General features: G+C 35.4%; 1 protein-coding gene across 2 annotated transcripts in view; it reads left to right on the top strand.

The window, feature by feature from the left end:
* LMBRD1 (LMBR1 domain containing 1) overlaps positions 1–21866 on the top strand; it is a 116088-nt gene extending 94222 nt beyond the window's left edge. For both annotated transcript variants that reach the window (XM_047859541.1, XM_047859543.1), the window contains 2 exons: positions 21060–21151; positions 21294–21866. In XM_047859541.1, the coding sequence (XP_047715497.1) occupies positions 21060–21151; positions 21294–21410 (209 nt within the window). In that variant the 3' untranslated portion in view covers positions 21411–21866. The remainder of the gene's footprint in view (positions 1–21059; positions 21152–21293) is intronic.
* The last annotated feature ends 222 nt before the right edge of the window (positions 21867–22088 follow it).

The raw sequence follows: 22088 nt of genomic DNA, 5'->3' as shown, positions 1-22088 counted from the left end.
TATTTAAATAAAAATAAACATTAAAAAAACTGAGAAGACTTAAAAAGCTAAAGTAGGGTTATAATTATAGAGCCTAAATACAAAGGGAAAAGTGGGAATTATTTTGAATAACTAAAGAAAAATTTAATAATGTTAATAAAGTAAACTGTGTATTGATAGCTTGCTTTAGAAAGTAGTTAAACACTAAATTCTGGAGTAAACAAGCCCATCATCAAGAAATGACTCAAAATACATTCTCTGTAAATGAAACTTGTTTACCTGGCTGTTATGCCAGCAAATAAACAAGTTGACCTGTTTTCTCAGAACCTCAAGTAGCTATCCTTCTAAAAACATTTATCTAAGATACTGTGTTAGTTAGGAATAGAGGATCTTTTTTTTTCTTTGCATTTTCTTTGTGAGAATTCTAGAAATGAAAAAAGGCCACAAAGAGACATGTAAGTTGTAAACAGTTTTAAGATATAAATTAGAATGTTAAAGTGAAAAACAAACAAAAAACAAAAGTTACTTTAGAGAGGACATCTAACTATTTAATTCCCTTTATTGCAGATACAGAAACTAAGGCCCTAAGAAATGAGAATTAAAAAGTTATACAGATAGTATGAGACTTTGGACTTCAATGCAAGTGTCTGGATTCCTAGTATCTTTTTTTTCCTACATTTAACATTGTTGTGTCTTGTGTTTTGTTTGCATCATCTGTCCTTTAAATTAAAAAAAAAAAAATTCTAAGGGAGATAGTTATTTGAAGCCTTGAGGGAATGAAAGTCACAGACAATAGAAAGGAAAACCAGAGGTTCAAGAGTTAAACCGAGGCTATTGGAGAAGGAAAGTAAGAGTCTGGAAAACAAGAGATGAAAACCAGACTGCTATAGCATTATAGTAACCAAGAGAGTGTTGTGTCCAGAGGTCAATAGTGTTGATGCTTCAGAGAGAGATTTAGCAAGCAAATCTTAAACCTTTGACAATGCAGTTTTAGTAGGGTAGTTTGGGGCTAAAGTAGTAGAGAATTAAGTGAAAAGATTTAACAATGAAGAAAATTCCTTACCTTGATGTGGTTTTGGTTTGGGATTTTGTCATGCTTTTTACATAGCCTTAAAAAAACCCATATATTACATGGCATATGAACTAAAGTCATGGAGTTATTACTAAAGTTTTATATCAATCTAATTTTAAAAAAATTTTTAACGTTTTATTTATTTTTGAGAGACAGAACATGAGCAGGGGAGGGGCAGATAGACAGAGAGGAAGACAGAATCTGAAGCAGGCTCCAGGCTCTGAGCCATCATCAGCACAGAGCCTGATGCAGGGCTCAAATCCACAAACTGTGAGATCATAATCTGAGCTGAAGTTGGACGCTTAACTGACTGGGCCACCCAAGCACCCTTCAATCCAATTTTTAATATGAGATTATACTAAAATGCATTCAGGAGTTTGTTCTGTGGCTAAGTCCTCAAGTCTTTTCACAAAGTCAATGTATTCTTTTTTTTTTTTATTTTTTTTTTATGTTTATTTCTGAGACACAGAGAGACAGAGCACAAGTGGGGGAGGGGCAGAGAGAGAGGGAGACACAGAATCAGAGGCAGGCTCCAGGCTCCGAGCTGTCAGCACAGAGCCCGACACGGGGCTTGAACTCACAAACTGTGAGATCATGACCTGAGCCGAAGTCGGACGCTTAACCGACCAAGCCACCCAGGCGCCCCAAAGTCAATGTATTCTTAATTCCACATTTCTGTTTCCTTAATTCATGCATTGAGTAAGAACATAGAGTTCAGTTTTGAACATTTTTGTTTGAGTGTTCCTTAAATATCCAAGTGGAGATCTTGAGTTGGCAGAGTTGGATCTGAAGTTGTAGAGAAATTTATGCTGGATTAGTCAGGGTTCAATGGGAAGTAAAGCTGTAAGACTGGGTAAGAGATCACTGAGTATAGTGGAGAGGACGTACAAGAGGCTCTGTGACTGTCTGGTGGTTAGAGGTTAGAAAGAAGAAGAGCAACCAGCAAAGAACTAAGAAGGGACAACCAGTGAGTTAGGTGGAAAATTAGGCAAATATAGTTTCCTATAGCCAAAGGAAGAGTGATGAACCATTTCAGATGCTGGCATTTGCCAAATTAAAAAAAAAAAAAAAAGAGAGAGAAACTGTATTTGAACAGATGATAACAGTAGGAAAAGGGGAACTGTTGCAATAAGGAAAACTTTCTGACCATGAAGCTGCAATTGTTTCAGAGATCAGGCAGAAAAGAGGATTTTTCCCTAGGTGGGGAGGAGTAAACAAGGCTAGAAAGAACCAGCATGGTTTCCAAGATGACAGGGCTCTGGTCAAGTTCAACATTGTCAGGATAAGTCAGGTAAAACAAGGACTAAAAAAATGACTTTTGGTCATTTTCATGGGTCATTTAATTGGGTGACCGACAAGAACAGTTATGACAAGATGGTGCAGGAAGAAACCTGATTGGAGCAGATTAAAGAGGGAGTAGGGACTTGAGTGGCCAACAGTGTGAAATGATTGTCATGGCAGAAACACCAAGGAAAAACAACAACTGCTGAGTAAAATACCAAATTTCTTAAAAGTATCAAAGTGCTGATAAGATCTTAAGACAAAAGCCTCAGGGGCACCTGGATGGCTCAGTCCAATTCTTGATTTCAGCGCAGGTCATGATTTCATAGCTTGTGAGTTTGAGCTCCACATTGGGCTCTGCGCTGAAAGCGTGGAACCTGCTTGGGATCCTCCACACCCCCTCCTGACACCCCCCCGCCCCCTGCCCTTCCTGGCCTCCCTGGCTTTCTCTCTCTCAAAAAATAAATAAGCAAAACCAACAAACAAAAAATCTCAGTTCTCAGTCAACATCATTAGACCAGCAATATCAGGGAACTTGAGAACTTGTTAGAATACATTTAAATTATTAGGCCCCACCTAAATCAGAAACTCAAGGGATGGAACCCAGCAGTCTGTTTTAGTAGTCCCTCCAGGTGATTCTGGTGCTGCATTGGTCTGAGTGAAGGAAAGAACTCAGAACAAAGAAGTAAGTAGAGTGCTAAGCTGCTGTGTTCTTAGGTCACTTACCAAATTCAGTGATTTAAGCTCCAATTTTCACAGCCTTTTGAGGGAAAAGGAACAGAAAATAAAGTCTAGAGCAGTACTGTAAAATGAAAATATAATGTGAATCACATAAGTGATTTAAACATTTTTAGCAGTCACGTGAAAAGAGAAACAGAGGACTTTAATTTTATTAAATGGCATTGTATTTAAAGCAGTATATCCAAAATAATGTTTCAACATGTAGTAACTCACATAATGTTTTACTGAGATACCTTATAGCCTTTTTCCTACTAAGTCTTCAAAACCTGGGGTATATTTGACACGTAAATGACACCATAATTCAAACCCTAAGTTTTCATCATCTAAATAAAACCATTTATTTTTTTAAAAAATTTTTAATGTTTATTTTTGAGAGAGAGAGAGAGAGAGAGAGAGAGAGAGAGAGAAAGTGGGCGGCGGGGGGCAGAGAGGGAGGGAGACACAGAATCTGAAGCATGCTCCAGGCTCTGAGCTCTCAGCATAGAGCCTGATGTGGGGCTCAAACCCATGAACTGTGAGGTCATTACCTGAGCCGAAGTCGGACACTTAACCAACTGAACAACTCTAAGTGAAACCATTTATTAAGGTGAAATATGGTTCTACCAAAGCAGGAAGGTTGTGTTTAATGAAAAAAATATTATACACTGCTTCAATTTTTAATTTGAATTAATTAAAATTAAATAAAATTAGAAATTCAGTTCCTTAGTCTCAGTGGTCACATGTGAAGTATTTAACAGACACATGTTCCTAGTAGCTGTTATATTGGACATGCAGGTCTAGAGCCCACATGAGTGGTAGCATCTCAAAGGTGATGCAGGTACCCTCTTGTAAAGCTGAGCCCCTCCCTCCCCTAAGAATTACATCACCAACATGAGGGTGAACAGAAATAAAGCTATATTACTTCCAGAAAGCTGAATGAAAATTTGGCCTTAGTGTTAAGACTGAAAGGGAAGAATCACATCCCTGAGAAATTGTAACCACAAAAGTACTAACCCTTTGCAGATTTGCAGTCCAGATGCACATCACTAGAGTGAATCTGTTTCATTGTCATCTCAGACGGGCAGACCAGGCACATGGCACAAGTAAATGCTCACTAGAGGAACATACCTTAATTGAGGCCTCAAAAACTTCCTGCAGAGGAGCACAAATAAAGACATTGGAGCCACATATTTAAGCACACGATGAAACAAAGCACCATGAAAGAAAGCTAGAAAAAATAGCAGGCAGCAAAAAGGGACTTGCAAAGACCAAATATTGGAATTATCAACACAGATTATAGAGCAGCTAGCTATGATAAAAGGAGTAAGAACAGGTCAAAATATTGGCAGGGGACAACAGAATGAGTGAATGAAAAAGTAACAGATTCGTAATTGACCCAAATACAATATTTAGAAATAAACACACAGTAATGGGGATTAAACTCACTTGAGGGACTACAGCTTAAAACCACAATGAGTTCTGCACACATTGTTTATTAGTTGTAAGAGGAAATGTAGTAGCTATGATAGCTGTACATCAGAGAAACTGGGCCATATCTGTACCAGGTGAACAAAATTACTGTCATCAAGTGGCAGTGCATCACGTGACTTCAGATATGACATCCTGAGAGGAATGGAGAGCATGAATCAAATCATGAAGAAATATCACACAAAACCAAATTGATAATTGACGAACGTGGTATAAAGTAACTAGCCTGTATGATTTAAAAATGTCAGTGTCGTAAAAGACAGGAGGTTTGGAACTGTTACAGATTAAGGATATTAGAGACACATGTTAACCAAAAGTAATATATGATTTTGGATTGGATCCTGTAGTAGAGGATAAAAATACTAGAAGGAATAAAGTGGGATAAATGACAGGGTGGGAATATGAATTGTAGAGTAAATTTCTAAAAATATAGTATCAATGTTAAAATTCTTAAATAGCTATACTCTGGTTATGAAAGCAAATATCCTTCTGCTAAAAAATACAGACATGTTAAGATGTTAAGTCACAATATACAGTTCAGAAAATATAAGTGTGTATATGTTGAGAGAATGATAAACGGAGTAGACTGCCACATGGGAATGGCTGTACACCAGCAAATGACAACTATTTTAAACGCTCACAGTCCCAAGGATAGGACAAGATACGAAACTACTAAAGATGGCCATTTCTAACCACCATTTGGCAGATGTTATACATTATATTATTTATATAATTATATATTATTTATTACTGTTAAAAAATTTATACATGTATATGATATTTTTCTTAAATTCCATAAATTTAAGTTTATATCCCCAGTGGTTCAATGTTACATTTGCCCTACAAAATGATAGAACACATTTTGAACATAAAAGTTAGTGAATTCCCTAAGCAATTTCGAATAAAAGGTATAAATTTTTATGAAAGTGAGTTAATCTTCCTTGTTTATTTTTAATTTTGAATCTTCTACAAAATAATTCATGTATCACATTTTCCTGTCACTTCTGGTATAACTTTCTAGCATCAAATAAACCTTGATTCAGTTATAGACATACATATTCAGTCATGTAAAATGAGTCTTCTTTGACTAGGTTTACAGAATGTATTCCTATTGAGACCCTATGCAGAAGGACAGTTTAAATCCAGAAAGAACATATTAAAAACTCTTTAGAATTAAACCTCTTCTCTAAAGGCACATAGTACTTTAAAACTTACTGAAGAATTTTTTCATATTTTTAGTAATCTACCAATTTATAAGTGCAAAGATGGTGTTCTATATTTGGCAATATAATCCAGTTTCTTTAAACAATTTAAGATTTTTCTCAAAATTTATTACCTGTTTTTAATGATAGAGCAGTTTTTACATTTTTTTATGTGAAGCTTTTGTTTGAAAGCTATGAGCTAAAACATGTGAGTTTTCTAACTCGTTTCTTACGATAGTGTCCGCAACCTAGCCTTCTTCTTTCTGAATACTTTTCAGATTTACTCTGTTAACTCTAGCATATTGTCCTTTCCAGAGTATCATATTTTAACAATTCATGATATACCATCTAAAGTCTAAACCATTCTCAACTGCTTGTCAATAAATGTTAAAACCTTTTGAATCCCATAAAATATTGGGAACTGACACCAACACAATGTTGCTAATGTTCAGCAGTTTTGGGCACAGACCTATCTCCTATCCCTATGTTAAATAATACTGAGAACAAAAATAGTTTTCTCTACTTGCTTCAGGAAGTACTCCTGACTGTGAAACTACTTGCTCAATAAAACTTACTTTAAGATTTCTCATTTCATTGTATCCACCAATCCAAAACTTCTGTCCAAAACCTAGCCCAATTGTACCCAGTTCCGTACCTTTCAAGACCTTGATTAAAGTGGTCCAGCACATTCCAATCCCTTAAACCTTATAAATATCCTGTCTTTTCCCTTGTTTTCCCTCACTATAGTTAGTCTAATAAATTTAGCTCCGCTAGTTGACAATAAATAAGCCTACTCATGCTGAGTAATTTAAGAAGGAATAATAATTTAATCAAGAGATTCAGAATCTTACACCTCTGTTTTTATTTGCTGGCTGCTAGTATCTATATGGAAATGCATGCCCAGCCAACCCCTCAAACCTCAAGTCTAAGACTCTTCCACTTTTCCTGCCTGTCATCTTCATGTTATTGCGCGGAGCAGGGGGAGTTATCCTGTTCCTTTTCTGTGCCCACAGCTGTTTACTCAGATGGAAATCTTGAAATCGTATTTACATTTTTTTGCTCTTCCAACAGCTAGCCAGTTGCCAAGTCCCACTGCATTTAGATAGAAATAGCAAAGAAAAAGAAACAACTTAATGTTTATCCACCAGTGAGAATTCTTGAAATAACATCATAGACAATGTAATGATATAGCTTTATGTTTCAACACAGAAAAAAAAATACTGTGTGATAGTAGGTGGAAAAATACTGTATGATAGTAGCAATTAGAAAATGATACTCATTTTTTATTCTGTTGCTGGCAAACACATCTAGAAATCTGTCTGTACCCCAGGAAAATGAAATTTGGAGTAAAGACAAGAAGTAAATATTTACTCTTTTTTTAAAGAATGGATTTTATTCTGTAATTAGAAAGCACTGTAAGCTTTTTTAGGGGTGGAAATAATGACAGATGAAATAAAAATGCGTCTACCAAGTAGATACTGATTTTACAGAAGACTTTTTCCTCCCAGTTTGTTGAAATGTGTGAGTGGGTTGGGCATTTACTGAAACTTTGAAAAATTTCTTAAATTCTTAGTACCATCCTTTTTGCCAGAATATGGAACTTTTTTTTCTACTTAAGCTTCTGAGGTTCCAGGAAATTTTAATTTTGAAGTCTTAGGTAACTAAGCAGTACTCAAAGCATTTTACATGATCACCACACTAACAATGGATTCAGGTGATTTTTTTTTTTTTTTTTACCCACCTACCCTTACTTTGGCCAATAAAAAATTTTTTAAAAATTTAAAAAAATTAAAAAATGCATTTTGTGGGAGATGCTGACCAGTATTATTAGGGGCACCTGGGCGGCTCAGTTGGCTAAGCATCTAACTTTGGCTGTGGTCATACATGATCTCATGGCTCATGAGTTCAAGCCCAGCATCAGCATCAGGCTCTGTGCTGACAGCTCACAGCCTGGAGCCTGCTTCAGATTCTGTGTCTCCCTCACCCTCTGCCCCTCCCCCACTCGCACTCTCTCTCAAAAATAAATATTTTAAAAAAAAGAAAGAAACATCAGTATTACTAAAGGAGTTACTACACTAGTTGACATTTCATGTTTGGTTTATATAATTATAAATAAAATATACATTTTAAGGAAAGCCAGTTTTTTTTTTATTTTTTTTTATTAAAAAAATATTTTTTTTCAACGTTTATTTATTTTTGGGACAGAGAGAGACAGAGCATGAACAGGGGAGGGGCAGAGAGAGAGAGGGAGACACAGAATCGGAAACAGGCTCCAGGCTCTGAGCCATCAGCCCAGAGCCTGACGCGGGGCTCGAACTCACGGAGCGCGAGATCGTGACCTGGCTGAAGTCGGACGCTTAACCGACTGCGCCACCCAGGCGCCCCAGGAAAGCCAGTTTTAATAGGCTGAAAATGAAGCTGCTCAAGAGATTTCATTAGAAACTAAGCCTTAAGGGTTGAGGTCAAAAAAAGGACATTGCTATTTTGTGATGACAGTATTTGTTAATGTCTCCTGTGGTGCTGTGTCCACGTCAGTGGTCCTTAAATACAATCTGAAATGAAAATGATAGCAGACTCTTACTATGGAGATTTAAAAGGCAGATTTAAATATGGACTATCAATTTAACACCTCCTACCCCATATTGGGTGAAGCTAATTAATTTTAGCTTTCTGGAATTTTGTAACTAATAAGGAGATCCATTTCTGGAGAATATGTGTCATCCTTACCCTCAGACTCAAGCACATTAGGGCATTGGCCTTAAAAAGAAAAACTATGTGGTCTTTTTGTTTTATGAAAATTTGGGGGTGGGAAGTTAAGGATAAGTCAACTCTTAACATTGTGATGATTTTAACAGCTTTATTCAGAAACTTATCCAGTTTGAGAAATCCAACATTAAGTACTATTATAATTTGCACACCTTTAGAAGATATTGACATCTTTTTTAGTAATACTAAGGATTATAGTCCTATATGTCTTGAAGTTCTGAGGTAAATTTATAGATGTGCTAATTTCCAGGATTCCATATGATCATTTAATTTTACTTACCTATTATTCCTGTGTTTTTTTCACTTAACAAAAGTTTACTGATATCTACCATGTGTCAGACATTTTTCTAGGTATTAGTGATATAACAGTGAACAAAATAGTCAAAATTCCTGTCCCCATGAGGCTTACTTAGTAGAAGGAGACAAGTAAGTATGTCAAGTGTTAAGTATTATAGAGAATAATAAAGGGCTAAATGAGAGTGAGTGGTGCCCAGAAGGAGGGATGATTGGAAATTTTGAGTAGAAAGGAAATTACTACTGAGAAGCTGTCATTTGAGCAAAACAACCTTAAACAAGTGAGGAGCAATGGCAGCTATCTGGGGAAGAGCATTCCAGACCTAAGAAATGTGCAGAGTGGGAGTGTGCTGGAGGAGGTAGAGGAACAGGAAGCAGTCAAGTTTAAGGACCTTAGCTTTTACTTTCAGATGCAAGATTGTGAGCAGAACAATGACATGATGTTCTCAAGGGATCACTTTGATCGCTGTGTTGCATATAGGCCAGGGCTTGGCACACATTTTCTGTAAAGGATAAGATAGTAAATATTTTATGCTCTGTGGGGCACACTGTTCAACTCTGCCGATTGCAACATGACTGCTGCCATAGATAATACATTATGGATGGCTGTGGCTGTGTTCCAGTAAAACTTATGGAAACAGGTGACAGGCTAAATGTAACTCTTGGATTATAATTTGCCAAACCTTGAGATAGGCCATTATAAACCCAAGGACAAAAACAGGTTGCCAGAAAGCTTTTGCAGTAATCCAAGGGAGAGCTTGGGGTGGTGCAGGTGTCAGGAAGTGGTCAGATGCTGATGTATTTTGAAGGTAGAACCAGTAGGATTTGCTGAGGAATCTAGTATAAGATAGGAGAGAAAAAGGAGTCAGGGGTTATTTCTATGTTTTTGTTTTTGTTTTTTAATGTTTATTTATTGTGAGAGAAAGCACACATGTGAGTAGGGGAGAGGCAGAGAGGGAGAGAGAGAATCCCAAGCAGGCTCCACAGTCAGTACCCCCTGCTGATGTCTATGTTTTTTAGCATTTTAATTAAAAAATGATACTTAATATTATATATTTACTTATTAGATAACATCTAGAATAATTATCTTTAAAACCAATATTTGTAGCTATTAAGGTTATGCATTTTTTCCTTGAGCCTGTTTGACTTTGCTTAGTTTATGGTATTACTTCATAAGTTAGAAACTAACAAGATAACTTACTAACTTCTTAGTCTATGGTTAGTCATTGCACATTTTCTCATTAGATTTCCCTTACGGCTGAGAGCAAGTGTGGTATGTGGTATGTGAGGTTAGGGCATTACCTCATGGTCAAGAAAGCAAGCAAAATAAAGATGTGAGCCTGTTAGCTATCTGTGCATAGCTCTAAATAAGATTTATCAATCCAATGAAAATAATATATAGAGCCTACCTTATTCTGTTAAATGTTTAAAATGAATAGTTTTTAGAGTGCCTGGGTGGCTCATTGGGTTAAGTGTCCCAACTTTTGATTTCGGCTCAGGTCGTGATCTCATGGTTTGTGGGATTGAGCCCCATGTTGGGCTCTGGGCTGACAGCACTGAGCCTGCTTGGGATTCTCTCTCTCTCTCTTCCTGTCTGTCTCTCTCTCTCTCTCTCTCTCTCTCTCTCAAAATAAATAAATACATATGAAAAAAATAAAATGAATAGTTCTCAATAAAGAGAATACAAACTATTACGTAAGGACTTTGGACTATACTTACTGACTTCATTGTGTCTCACACTACCACCATTCTTCAAAGTGCAGTTACCTTCAATCCACTCTTTCTGCACACCTAGTCAGCTGCTAAGGGACTGTAGCCAGATTGACCCTCAGATCTCACCTGAATGACCTCTCACATGAATTGCTGTACCTTTTAACTAGTACTCCACTCTAATCCACACTACCCAGTGCTATTAGCTTAACTGTCCTGAAGCGGTGATTATCAAGTTTATGCATGCATCTGAGTTTCCTGAAGGCTTGTTAAACATAGATTACAAAATTTTTGATTCAGTGAATCTGAGGTAAGACTCCAGAATTTTCTGAGCATTCTGATCTGGGAGCCACAGTGTGGAAACCGCTATTCTAAAGTACTCTGATAATGCCATTCCTTCAGTAGAAACCTTAAGTTCCTCTCCCCTTATCGTCTGACAGATTCAGACTAGGGTTGATGGACTACCACTATTTAATCCATCCTTCAAATATGTAGGATTTTTCCATACATTTTCTGAACATGACCATCTTTTCCACCTTTACTTTTTAACTATTTGTCCTTGAAATGTCACAACTAGTTTCTGTGTCACCCTGCCCATGTTCATCACCCAGAATCCTGACTATCTGATGTTTACTTCAAACCTGACCTTCTGATTTGAACCTTCAAACATGTGCGGTCTCTTTTTTTCCTTTGAATTCCCATAACATTTACTTGTTATCACATTACCTTACTCTGTCTTAATTTATAGTCATTTATATATCTTATCTCTGTTCTACTCTTTCTTAAATAATCTCTGTGCCCAATATGGGGCTCGAATTCATGACCTCTAGATCAAGAGTCACATGTTCTACCGACTAAGCCAGCCAGACACCCTTTTATAGCTTCTTCAGGCTAAGAAAATGTTACATAAGTATATTTTTCTGTCTGCCTCAAAACAACAATTTGTAGAATTAAACTACTTTTTTTATTTGTTATTTTTTTCTCTTTTTAAAAAATGTTATTAAAGTATCATAAAATATTAATATACCTAGCATCTTGTAACTTCTTGCTTACTTATCTGTTGAATGAAATCCATTGTACCTTCTAAGTCCCTACTGACTTCCTTTTCTTATTTGGTTCAATTGCTTTCTGATTCTGCTGCTCATCTATAATGTTATAATTTCTCTTCACTGGACTTTTGATGCATTATAAACCATATCTTTTTTCTTGATTTCTTCCCCCAAGCCTCTGGCTTTACTTGAGCTTAAAAAAAAAAAAAAAAAAAGACATGCTTTGTATGAAATACATATCAGAAAACACCTATATGTCTGAAAACTATTTTTTCTCAGTTGATATAATTGATGGGTTGTTTGGTTATGCTTAGAATTCTGTATAAAAAGTTATTTCTTTTAGAACTTTAAAGGCATTACATCATCTTCTGTCTTTCATTTTTAACTGGTGAGATATCTAATTCCAATGTATTTCTTCTTTTGAAGCTAACTTGGTAAGCTCTCTTTTCTCCACTTTCCTTTTGGGAGCTTATGTTCATTAGTTGCTGGATATCTTCAGTTGATCATTTGTCTTATCTATATTTCATATTTTATGCCTACCATTTTTACTCTGGATTCTTAAGTATGTGTTCAGCTTTATCTTCAGACTATATCCTGAATTTTTTATTTCATATAACAAAGTCTTACTTTTCTCAAGTACTTTAGTATTCTGGTCTTTTTCAAACATCTTTGTTTTATGGATGTGTAATATCTTCTCCAATATCTGAAGGTTTTATACATTTTTCGTAATGGTTTCCTTTAAATAAAATCACAATTCTGTTTGTCTAGGAACAGTTCTGTTTATCTTATTCTTTCTCCTTCATGCTGATATTTTCTATATATATATCTGATAGTGTATTCATATTTATGTTAATTTATATTTAAGTGTCAGAAACTAGGAGGCCTCATCATGAGAATTCTGTGACTGAGGTTTCTAGTGATCCTTAAATTTATATTTTATAATAAATAGGAGGGAAACCAGTTTTACTGGAAAGCTTTTAAATGTGGCTTTTCATCTTCCAGATTTTGTTGAAGTCTCTAATCACCTGATGGCCTTCTTCCCATTCTATTTGCTGTTAAAAGATTGCTCCTGGCTTTATTCCTCTACTCTAGCTTTAATGAGGTTCTGGGAAGGACAAGGAACAAATGACTGTGCCCAGTCTGTCATCTTGAACCAAAAAACTTTTGTTCTCAACAGATTGAAATAGTCCTTCATGGTTAAGTACTGTAAATTTATAATATTTTACTTGACAAATAATAAGTTTGTGAATTGATAGCCTTATTTGATTTAAATCTACCCATCAAATACTACCATACCTTGGTGGTCACCGACTATATTTGGCTTCAGATACCTGGGCAGAAGAGAGACTAATGTATTAGCCAGCTGTGAGTTCATTAATTTACCACAGGAAGCACAACTATCAAAGAAACCAGAGGCCTGGGTTAGTGAACTCTCACAAGAGAGAAAGAATCTGTATGGAAAATCAGATTTATAGTCACATAGTTTCTAGGTAGGCATGGAGTCAGAAAGAGGGCCTCATTGATCTTACTGGCTGGTAAAATCCAGCTGAGATAGCCTAATGTCTTGTGTCTCTTGTCAAGTGAGGTTGCCATGCAGACCAGAAAATTAGGTATTGACCAGAGCATCATTTTTCTTGGATTTTGCTTGAGATCCCGAGAGTTTCTTGATATCAAAGTTCTTTTTCTAGGTGATGATAAAAGTTCAACTAAGAATAGTGAAGTTAATTAGGTATAAGCTTTCTAAGTTCTCTGGAGTCTATGCCAAAGCTGGTCTAGGTAATTTGTGAAACTTCTCAGCCACGAATATGCAGATTCTTGCTTAAGGTTGCTAACTCCTAAAACATCAGCAATCACATGTAGATTTCTCTCTATTTTTAATTCTCAGAAGGTCAGTCTATCCTGTCATTTTATACCTCGGGCAGATATCATCTTATTGTCACTTACAAAGAAACTGATACCTCCGTTTTCTGTCTCCAACTTTAGTATTTTTTACTATACCCACTAAACTATTTTTTTTACATGAAAAAATTAAGTAGTGGAAAACAATTGTTTTCTATTCCCTTTTTTTATTTGACTATCCTTGGTCAATTAAGACTAATAAATAATATGGGGAACTTGGGTGGCTCAGTTGGTTGGGCAGCCAACTTCAGCTCAGGTCATGATCTCACGGTCTGTAAGTTCAAGCCCCGTGTCGGGCTCTGTGCTGACAGCTCAGAGCCTGGAACCTGCTTCAGATTCTGTGTCCCACCCACCCCCCCCCCCCCCCACCTCCCGGCCCCTTCCCCACTTGTGCTCTGTCTTGCTCTGTCTCTCAAAAATAAATGTTAAAAAAAAATTAGAAAAAGACTAGTAGATAGTAAATCTTGTTAATTTAGAGTTTACTAATAAGTTTGCGATTATTTCTACAAGTTATATGCTAATGCTTACCTTTGCAACTCCTTTTTATAAATTTTATATGGCCGGTGAATAACACAAATGAAATTAGAAACATTCTTTCTTGGAGCACTACATAATTTAGCACCTTTGAAATATCTTAAACTTACTTAAATGTAATCAGAACTCAACACCAGTTATACTGGCTCTTAAAATTAATCACTATAAAACTCATTGTTTAGTGTAAAACATCTGACAAGTGTTATCTTTATTAACCAGATATAGTTTGTGTACTCATAAAACACAATAAAACTATTTCCTTTAGGATTTTGATTTTTAATGTTCACCAATTCTTTCTTTCCCTTTTACTTGGCTCCCCCAGTGAAATTTAACAAAATATTGATTTAACTATATGCTATTTGTTAATTTTTTTTTGATTCATTTTATTTAAAGACAGCAGGTGAGTGGGGGAAGGGCTGAGGGCAAGAGAGAGAGAATATCTTAAGCAGGCTCCACAGGGCTCCATCCTATGACCCTGGGATCTTGTCCTGAGCCAAAATCATGCCCTCAACCAACTGAGCCATCCAGGTAACCCCATTTATTACATTTTAAGATAAATATACAACTTTGGTTTTTATTACATATTTAAATTTTTTTTCTGCTCTTTTTTTTTTTTTTTTGGAAGTATATTGCCAGTATCTCTTATTTTATTGGGATGTAATTTGTTAGTATCTCAAAGGTTTTTATGTGTATATATTTCACATGCTGTAAGTCCGTTTGATAGTAAAACAGTGATTAACTGGGATTTTACTTCCAAAACCTTTCAGTCCAACCTGTTTTTCTATCCTGACAGCTCACATTTTCACTCAGATTGTCTCCTGACTTAGTGAACTTCTATCTACTCTCAATCCCCTCTGCCAGTCTACATTCCATTCATGTTATTCCCTTTCTTAAAATCATTTGATAAATAATTCCTAATCATATCACAATAAAGCCAAGCTCCTTAGCCTATGTACAGTTAAGATTTACATGTCTATTCTAAATATTCAGTAGTATCAAGACCCTAAGCAGAAATCAGAGTTAGCATAATCAGGGGCAACCACGAGACATAAAGTGGCATTCTAAATAGTCCAGATGTCTGTTTTTGTCAGACAAAATGTTTGCCTTAAAGTTCATTCTCCATGGCACATGAATTTTCTCAAAGGCCTTCTCTATATATGCATATGTAATATAAGAATTCATTATAGGGGCACCTGGGTGGCTCAGTCGGTTAAGCGTCCGACTTCGGCTCAGGTCACGATCTTGCGGTCCCTGAGTTTGAGCCCTGCGTCAGGCTCTGGGCTGATGGCTCAGAGCCTGGAGCCTGCTTCCGATTCTGTGTCTTCCTCTCTCTCTGCCCCTCCCCTGTTCATGCTCTGTCTCTCTCTGTCCCCAAAATAAATAAACGCTAAAAAAAAAAAAAGAATTCATTATATAAGTTAAGTACAGATATAGAGTGTAATTAATTCTGAGTTGATTTCAGGTGAAGGTATAACATGATGACTTAATTGTGGCTTAAATCAACACTACATGTTTTAAAAATATATTTGAAGTAGAAGTTGTGGTTTATCATAGTTAATAACCAAAGTTATTTTAGTGTCAGCACACATTAACAGTGACATACAGGGGCGCCTACGTGCCTCAGTTGGTTGAGCATCTGACTTCGGCTCAGGTCACGATCTCATGGCTTGTGAGTTTGAGCCCCGAGTTGGGCTCTGTGCTGCCGGATGCTTTGGATTCTGTATCTCTCTCTCTCTCTGCCCCTCCCCTGCTCACTCTCTCTCTCTCTCAAAAATAAATAAACATTTTTAAAAATGACGCAACAATTTAAAAGGAAACAGGAAATACATAATATAAAATTTATCAGGTATATTTATAACGGTTGCTGTTACATGAAAAATAGAGATTTAATCGCACTTACTGTTATTCATCTGTTTGATGATAAGTGAGAAGAGATGGAGGAAGGGTAGACCCATCATGTCAGTAGTCAAAAGTATCTTGTTTTATTCATGTGCTCCAGATATCCTTTCCTGGCTCTTAATTTTGATCCTTTTTGTGTGGCCACCTTATCATCAGAAAAAAAAAAGTTTTTATCTGAACCCTTATTTTAATTTTTCATTGTTAACAGTACTCTTTAGTTTAATTAGAACTTTTATATGTCCTTTTGAGGAACAACAGAAATTTCCTGAACAGTTAATTTTAGAACACAATCCTTAAATGAAACATCCAATGATTTAAATTTATTTTGAAGGTCAAACCAAGTTCAAAATACTTAATTATAGGGGCACCAGGGTGGCTCAGTCTGTTAAGCATCTGACTCTTGATTTCGGCTCAGGTCATGATCTCACAGTTCATGGAATCAAGCCCTACATCGGGCTCTGTGCTGAGGGTAGAGCCTTCTTGGGATTCTCTCTCTCTCTTCTTCTGCCCGTCTACCCCACTTGCACTCTTTCTTTCTAAAATTTAAAAAAAAAATCAACAAAATATTTGATTATAATTTTTTAGATAACTGTATAAAGACATCCATAGATCTCCTAGATATCCATGATTCAGGTAAACAGCTGGAAGATGGCAGATGGTGAGGAGAAAAGCCCCCTCTGTTGATTGAGTGTAGAATCATCACTTGGATATAAAATATTTGCATGCACTTATTAACCAAAACTCTTCTGTGGATATATACCACTTTATATCAATATAAACATAATGATATATACATTACATATAAAAATAGCTATAAAGAGTTGTTACATACTGTCTGTATGGATTTGTGATCTAGTGTCATTTTTCAACAACATAGCAGAAAACTAACAATGACTACCTTTTAATGTTATTTTAGAAGGTTTGTGTCAAATCTACAACCTTTAAAAATGGTAAACATGTAAAATAATATGATAGGAAAAATGAGATATATTTTTTTGTGGTGGGCCAAACAATCAGTGGTGATAAGACAAGTTAAAATGTCACTGAATGGTTTATTAGACCTCTATGGAAAAATAAGTTGATTTGACTGACTTCTGCCATTTCAGCCTCTGTTTTAAAATCCCCGTTCTGGCCCTGAGATTTCTAACTCAGTGGTGTTTTGAATCCTGAAATATCTTTCAGTATGGAAAGGAGTAATGGAACTTTTATTTTTAAAGTTTAGAACATTGTAACAACGTGGAGAAGGTTGAAGAACTTTTCTCAAACATGTTTATACTTGTAAGGTTAAGTTCATAAAATACTTAAGCCATAGAAGATACTGTTCTTGTTTTTAAAATAATTGTTAACAGGCGTTTTTTGCACAAGTCCCAGCCTGTCCCTCTCTTCATTTCTGAAACATTCAAATGGATTATTTTTATTTAAAGGTATATTACTGTTTAGCACATATCATATTACTGAATTATACACATTTAATTTCGCTAAATCCATTTGTGTCTGAATTTGTAACTGAACCAACATGAATTCTCTCCTTGGTGAGTTAGAAAGTGCACCAGGTTGAGTTGTCACACAAAGAAAACTTTTATTTGCAGCAGATAAGGAGATCATGTGGAATGGCTTCCAAATCTGTGACTCCCCAAGAGAGGGTGAATGAGTACCCTTTGTTTAAGGTTGGGGTGAATATTTAGATATGGAAGCCTTGTAGTCATATGTAGAGGAAGCATAAGGTCATACATGAACCTTAAGAAGACATGTCTATATATATGTTTTTTGTGATGTAAATGAGGCTAAGGCTCCTCCTTAGGCAGACGTTCAGTATTATAATGAAGTAAAGGTAATTGCTGGTCATTCCAGGGATCACTTCTTGGTGCATCTGTGCAGGCACAAGTCAGGGGTTTAGCTCAAATGGTCTGGGTGATCTAGTCCAGTGGGAGGTCTTGTCAGGGCAGTCACCATCACCTGGGGGTGGTTTCCAGTTTCATTTGCCTGAATTGAGAGGTAAGCAAGAAAGAAGTGCTTAAGGAAAAACATAAGACAGAGATTAGTGAATATAAGCTAGTGGGCAGTAAAGGTCAGGTCTTGGGGTCTAGGTGGTGACACTTTGACTATAGAGACATAAAAATCATGAATATAGACACAATAGTCATGATACTGATGTCTAAGCCATTATTTTCTTTACTACTATTGGACATATACTTTAAAAATCTTAATATTAGTTGTTTTTCTTGAGACCACTTGAGCCGCTCTTAAGTATGTTCTTTATCATGGGTTCAGTTATATTTGAAGAAGGGGGAAAAAAAAAGAAAATTAATATTAACTGCCACTTTGCACGGAGATTTTGGTATACCTCATTTGGTCTTTAGAATGACCCTGTACAGAGGCAATCTCTCCATTTCACAAGCATAGTCTCAACAGTTCACGTTTGCCCATTCACTTGGCAAGGAAGTGGCCAAATGATATTTGACACTGTTTGTCAGACACCAGAGTCTGGGTTCTTCCTTCACCATACTGGACATTGTAGTTATACTTCATATTCATGATCTATGCAAGTCTCTCGTTTTGACATCCTTGGAATCTTGTCAGATTTTAGTTACATTAGAAAAGGTACTATTTAGCAATACAATTTTTAAATAAAATACCCCTTTTAAAAAATTTTAGCTTACTTTGGCGGCTATTTTAAATATGAATGCCAGGTTCACTGATGGATACTTTAGAGTACTCAGACTTATCTAATGGGAAAAGTGACAAATTGAATACAGGCATACCTCGTTTTATTGTGCTTTGCTTTAGTAATGCACTTTGCAGATACTGCATTGTTTACAGATTGAAGGTTTGCAGCAGCTCTGCCTGAGCAAGTCTGCTGGTGCCATTTTTACAACAGCATTTCTTCAATTCATGTCTGTGTCACATTTTAGGATTCTCACAAAATCCCAACTTTATTATTATTATCATATTTGTTAATGGTGATCTGTGATCAGTGATTATGAGTTGCTGAAAGCTCAGGTGATGGTTAGATTTTAGCAATAAAGCAATAAAATTTTTTAATTGAGGTATGTATATTGTTTATTTAGACATAATGCTGTTGCACACTTAGACTACAGCTTAGTGTAAGCATAACTTTTATATGCGGTGGGAAAACAAAAACAATTCATTTTATTTGCTTCATTGCAATATTGGCTTTATTGAGGTGATCTGGAACCTAACCTGCAATATCTCCAAGGTATGCCTGTAATTCTGTTACTTTGAAGCAAGATCTGTAGTGGAGGTGAGAATAAAATATTGTGGAGCAGAGTAAATGACTAATGACTTTCCTCTCTGGGATTCTCCTCTGTTAGACTGAACTCTCATCTCAGCACAGCACCCAGCTATAATCTTGAGTGCTAGTAACCATAGGACAGGAGATAAACATTTGTTCAGATGCCACTGGTTGAAGCCATTTTGGTGTTTGTTAGAGAGCTTTGACTTTTCCTTCTAGACTTTCCTGTTGAGAAAAAAATATGAAGGAGGCCCTTGATGGGGGACAGTAGATCATCATGAGATTGGTGGTTCTTGTTTATGAAAGGAAGAGATTGCTTCTTTATTAAACTGCATGTTTCTCTGCCAGAAAAAAAAAAAAAAAGATTGCTTTGTCCAGTTTGGTATTGAGCAATTCAGAAATAAATGTTTGAAGTACAGTGGAAGGGATTAGAGTAGATAAGATTTAGATTATTTTATATGTATGTAACATATCTAAAACTTTACGTAACAAGTCTTGTATAAACTATAACCTAAAGGCTGTTCTCAGAAAACCATATGATAGCCCCAAAATAAAGTGCATTAGAACCCTGTGTAATAAATTGAGCTACAGATTCAGCTTAATTTTATGTTTTAAGAGAAAATAGCATTTATTGATGATGATAAGAGAATTGGTAAAATTAGAAATCAACGGTGTATTTATTTTCTTAATCAGCTATAGGATTATGATATTAGTCTCCTAACTGCATGTGAAATTTCTTGCCATTGTCAATTTTGGTTAAAATATGCAGAAATCATAGTCTTTTTTGTAATTAATAGACTGAAAAGAAGTTGCCTTGTAAGATAAGGATTTTCTTCTGTAATGAATGAAGGGCCCTCTGAAGTTTAGAAGGTTAGAATCCTTTATTAGCTGCAGCATATATAATTTTTCAATCAGATACATTATATTGTATCTGTTGCCCCAGCCTTTTCTGAATGGTTTTAATAAACGAATACTTCCTTAGATATTATTGATCAGATATATGTGTATATGGATAGAGGACTCTGTAAGCTAATGAAAATACTCTATTTGGATAAAACTAGTATGGAGTCTGACAAAAATGTTAAACAATCAGTCTCTTTAAGAGTTACGTTTTTCTTTATGATTGATTCATTTTGGTGTATGATTTATTTTTAATTCGAAATTTAAATACTAATCTAAAATTCAAGTAATAGCATATTAGTAAATAATTTTGTTTTTAAAAAAGTAGCAGCCTTTTCAATAGCATTCTTAAAAAGAAAAAAAAATCTCAAAAAACTCTCAAATTTGAGCTGTCCTGAAAATTGGATTCTTAGAAAAGTACAACTTAATTATAATCAATTCTGATTACTTTGTTTTGTTTTGTTTGTTTTGTTTTGTTTTGTTTGTTCTTTTGTCTTCATCAGGGGAACTTTATCTGTTTTGTTTTTTAGCACATATCTGACACTCCAGGTTTAAACGCTTTTTCTATTTCAAATTAAACTAGCCTCTCTCTCTCTCTCTCTCTCTCTCTCTATATATATATATATATATATATATATAATGTGTATATATAATCCTGGCTTTTAAGTGTGTGTGTATATATATATATATATATATATATATATACACACACACACACACACACACACACACACACATAATCCAATGTAATCCTGGCTTTATATATATATATACTTATATAAGAAGCCAGGATTACATTGGAGACATTCATTTTTTTAAATATCCTATTATTTGGTAATTTAAAAGAAAGGGTACTGAAAGAGTGGACTTTGGAGAAGGATCTAGATTTCAGTCCTATCTCTAACACTTACTGACCATGGCCATTATTTGGTTAACAGTCTTTTAGATAAAGTATTGATAGTCCATTTCAATAAAGAAAATATCTCACCATAGTCCTTTATTTGCTTTTATAGATCAGTGTACTGTTACCCGGACTTACCTGTTCCTTCACAAATTCTGGTTCTTTAGTGCAGCATACTATTTTGGTAACTGGGCCTTTCTTGGGGTAAGTACTGTTATCATACCTAGGGATGATTTGATCCTTAATTTCCCATTTGTATCACAGTAATGACATTGGATTTTAAATTCATTACTTTCTGAATGATTTTAGATTTAAGAACTAACATGTAACTTATTTAAATTTATAGGTATTCTTGATTGGATTAATTGTATCCTGTTGTAAAGGGAAGAAATCAGTCATTGAAGGAGTAGATGAAGATGATTCAGACATAAGTGATGATGAGCCCTCTGTCTATTCCGTTTGACAGCCTCTGTCGTAGGGGTTTTATAAGGCTGACTGAATGTCTGTTATGCATTTTTAAAGTGTTAAACTAATATTAGGATGAACTGACTAGCTTTCATCAAAAATGGGAGCATGGCTATTAAAAAAACTATATTTTTTATGTTATCTGAAGTAATATTGTATCATAGATTAACATTTAAAATTGCTATAATAATTCTATGTAAATATAAAACTATGGATTTTGTGAAGGAATGTTTGTGGAAATTTTTTTTTCTCTAGTGTATAATAGTGTTGAATTGATTAAAAATCTTCCAGAACTAATATTCCCTTTTGTCACTTTTTAAAAAACATAATAAATCAATTGTATCTGTGCCTTTGGGTCTCTAGAGTAATGTGGAATTCTGAAGTGTCTATAAGTGATTGTCTAAAAATAATACTCACAAAATAGCTGACAAATAAATGTTACTCCCCTCTGCAACTTGTTTTCTGTTTTGTACATTAAATCAGTAGTGCCATTCAAATATATTTCATGAACAGATTTCAGGCTACCTAGTGCTATGAGACCATGGCATTCCAAGATGTGTTCTATTGTTCAGATATTAATCCATGAGATATCTTACCACCTCTACAGGAATTAAGGCCTATACATTGTTGTAGGTAGCCCACCTCAACATTTGCCTTCCAGCATAAATGTTAGCGT

Source organism: Prionailurus viverrinus, chromosome B2 (genome assembly GCF_022837055.1).
Source record: "Prionailurus viverrinus isolate Anna chromosome B2, UM_Priviv_1.0, whole genome shotgun sequence".
NCBI classification, from domain to species: Eukaryota; Metazoa; Chordata; class Mammalia; order Carnivora; family Felidae; genus Prionailurus; species Prionailurus viverrinus.
The sequence above is the reverse complement of the archived record's forward strand: the minus strand, read 5'-3'. Positions and strand labels throughout refer to the sequence as shown.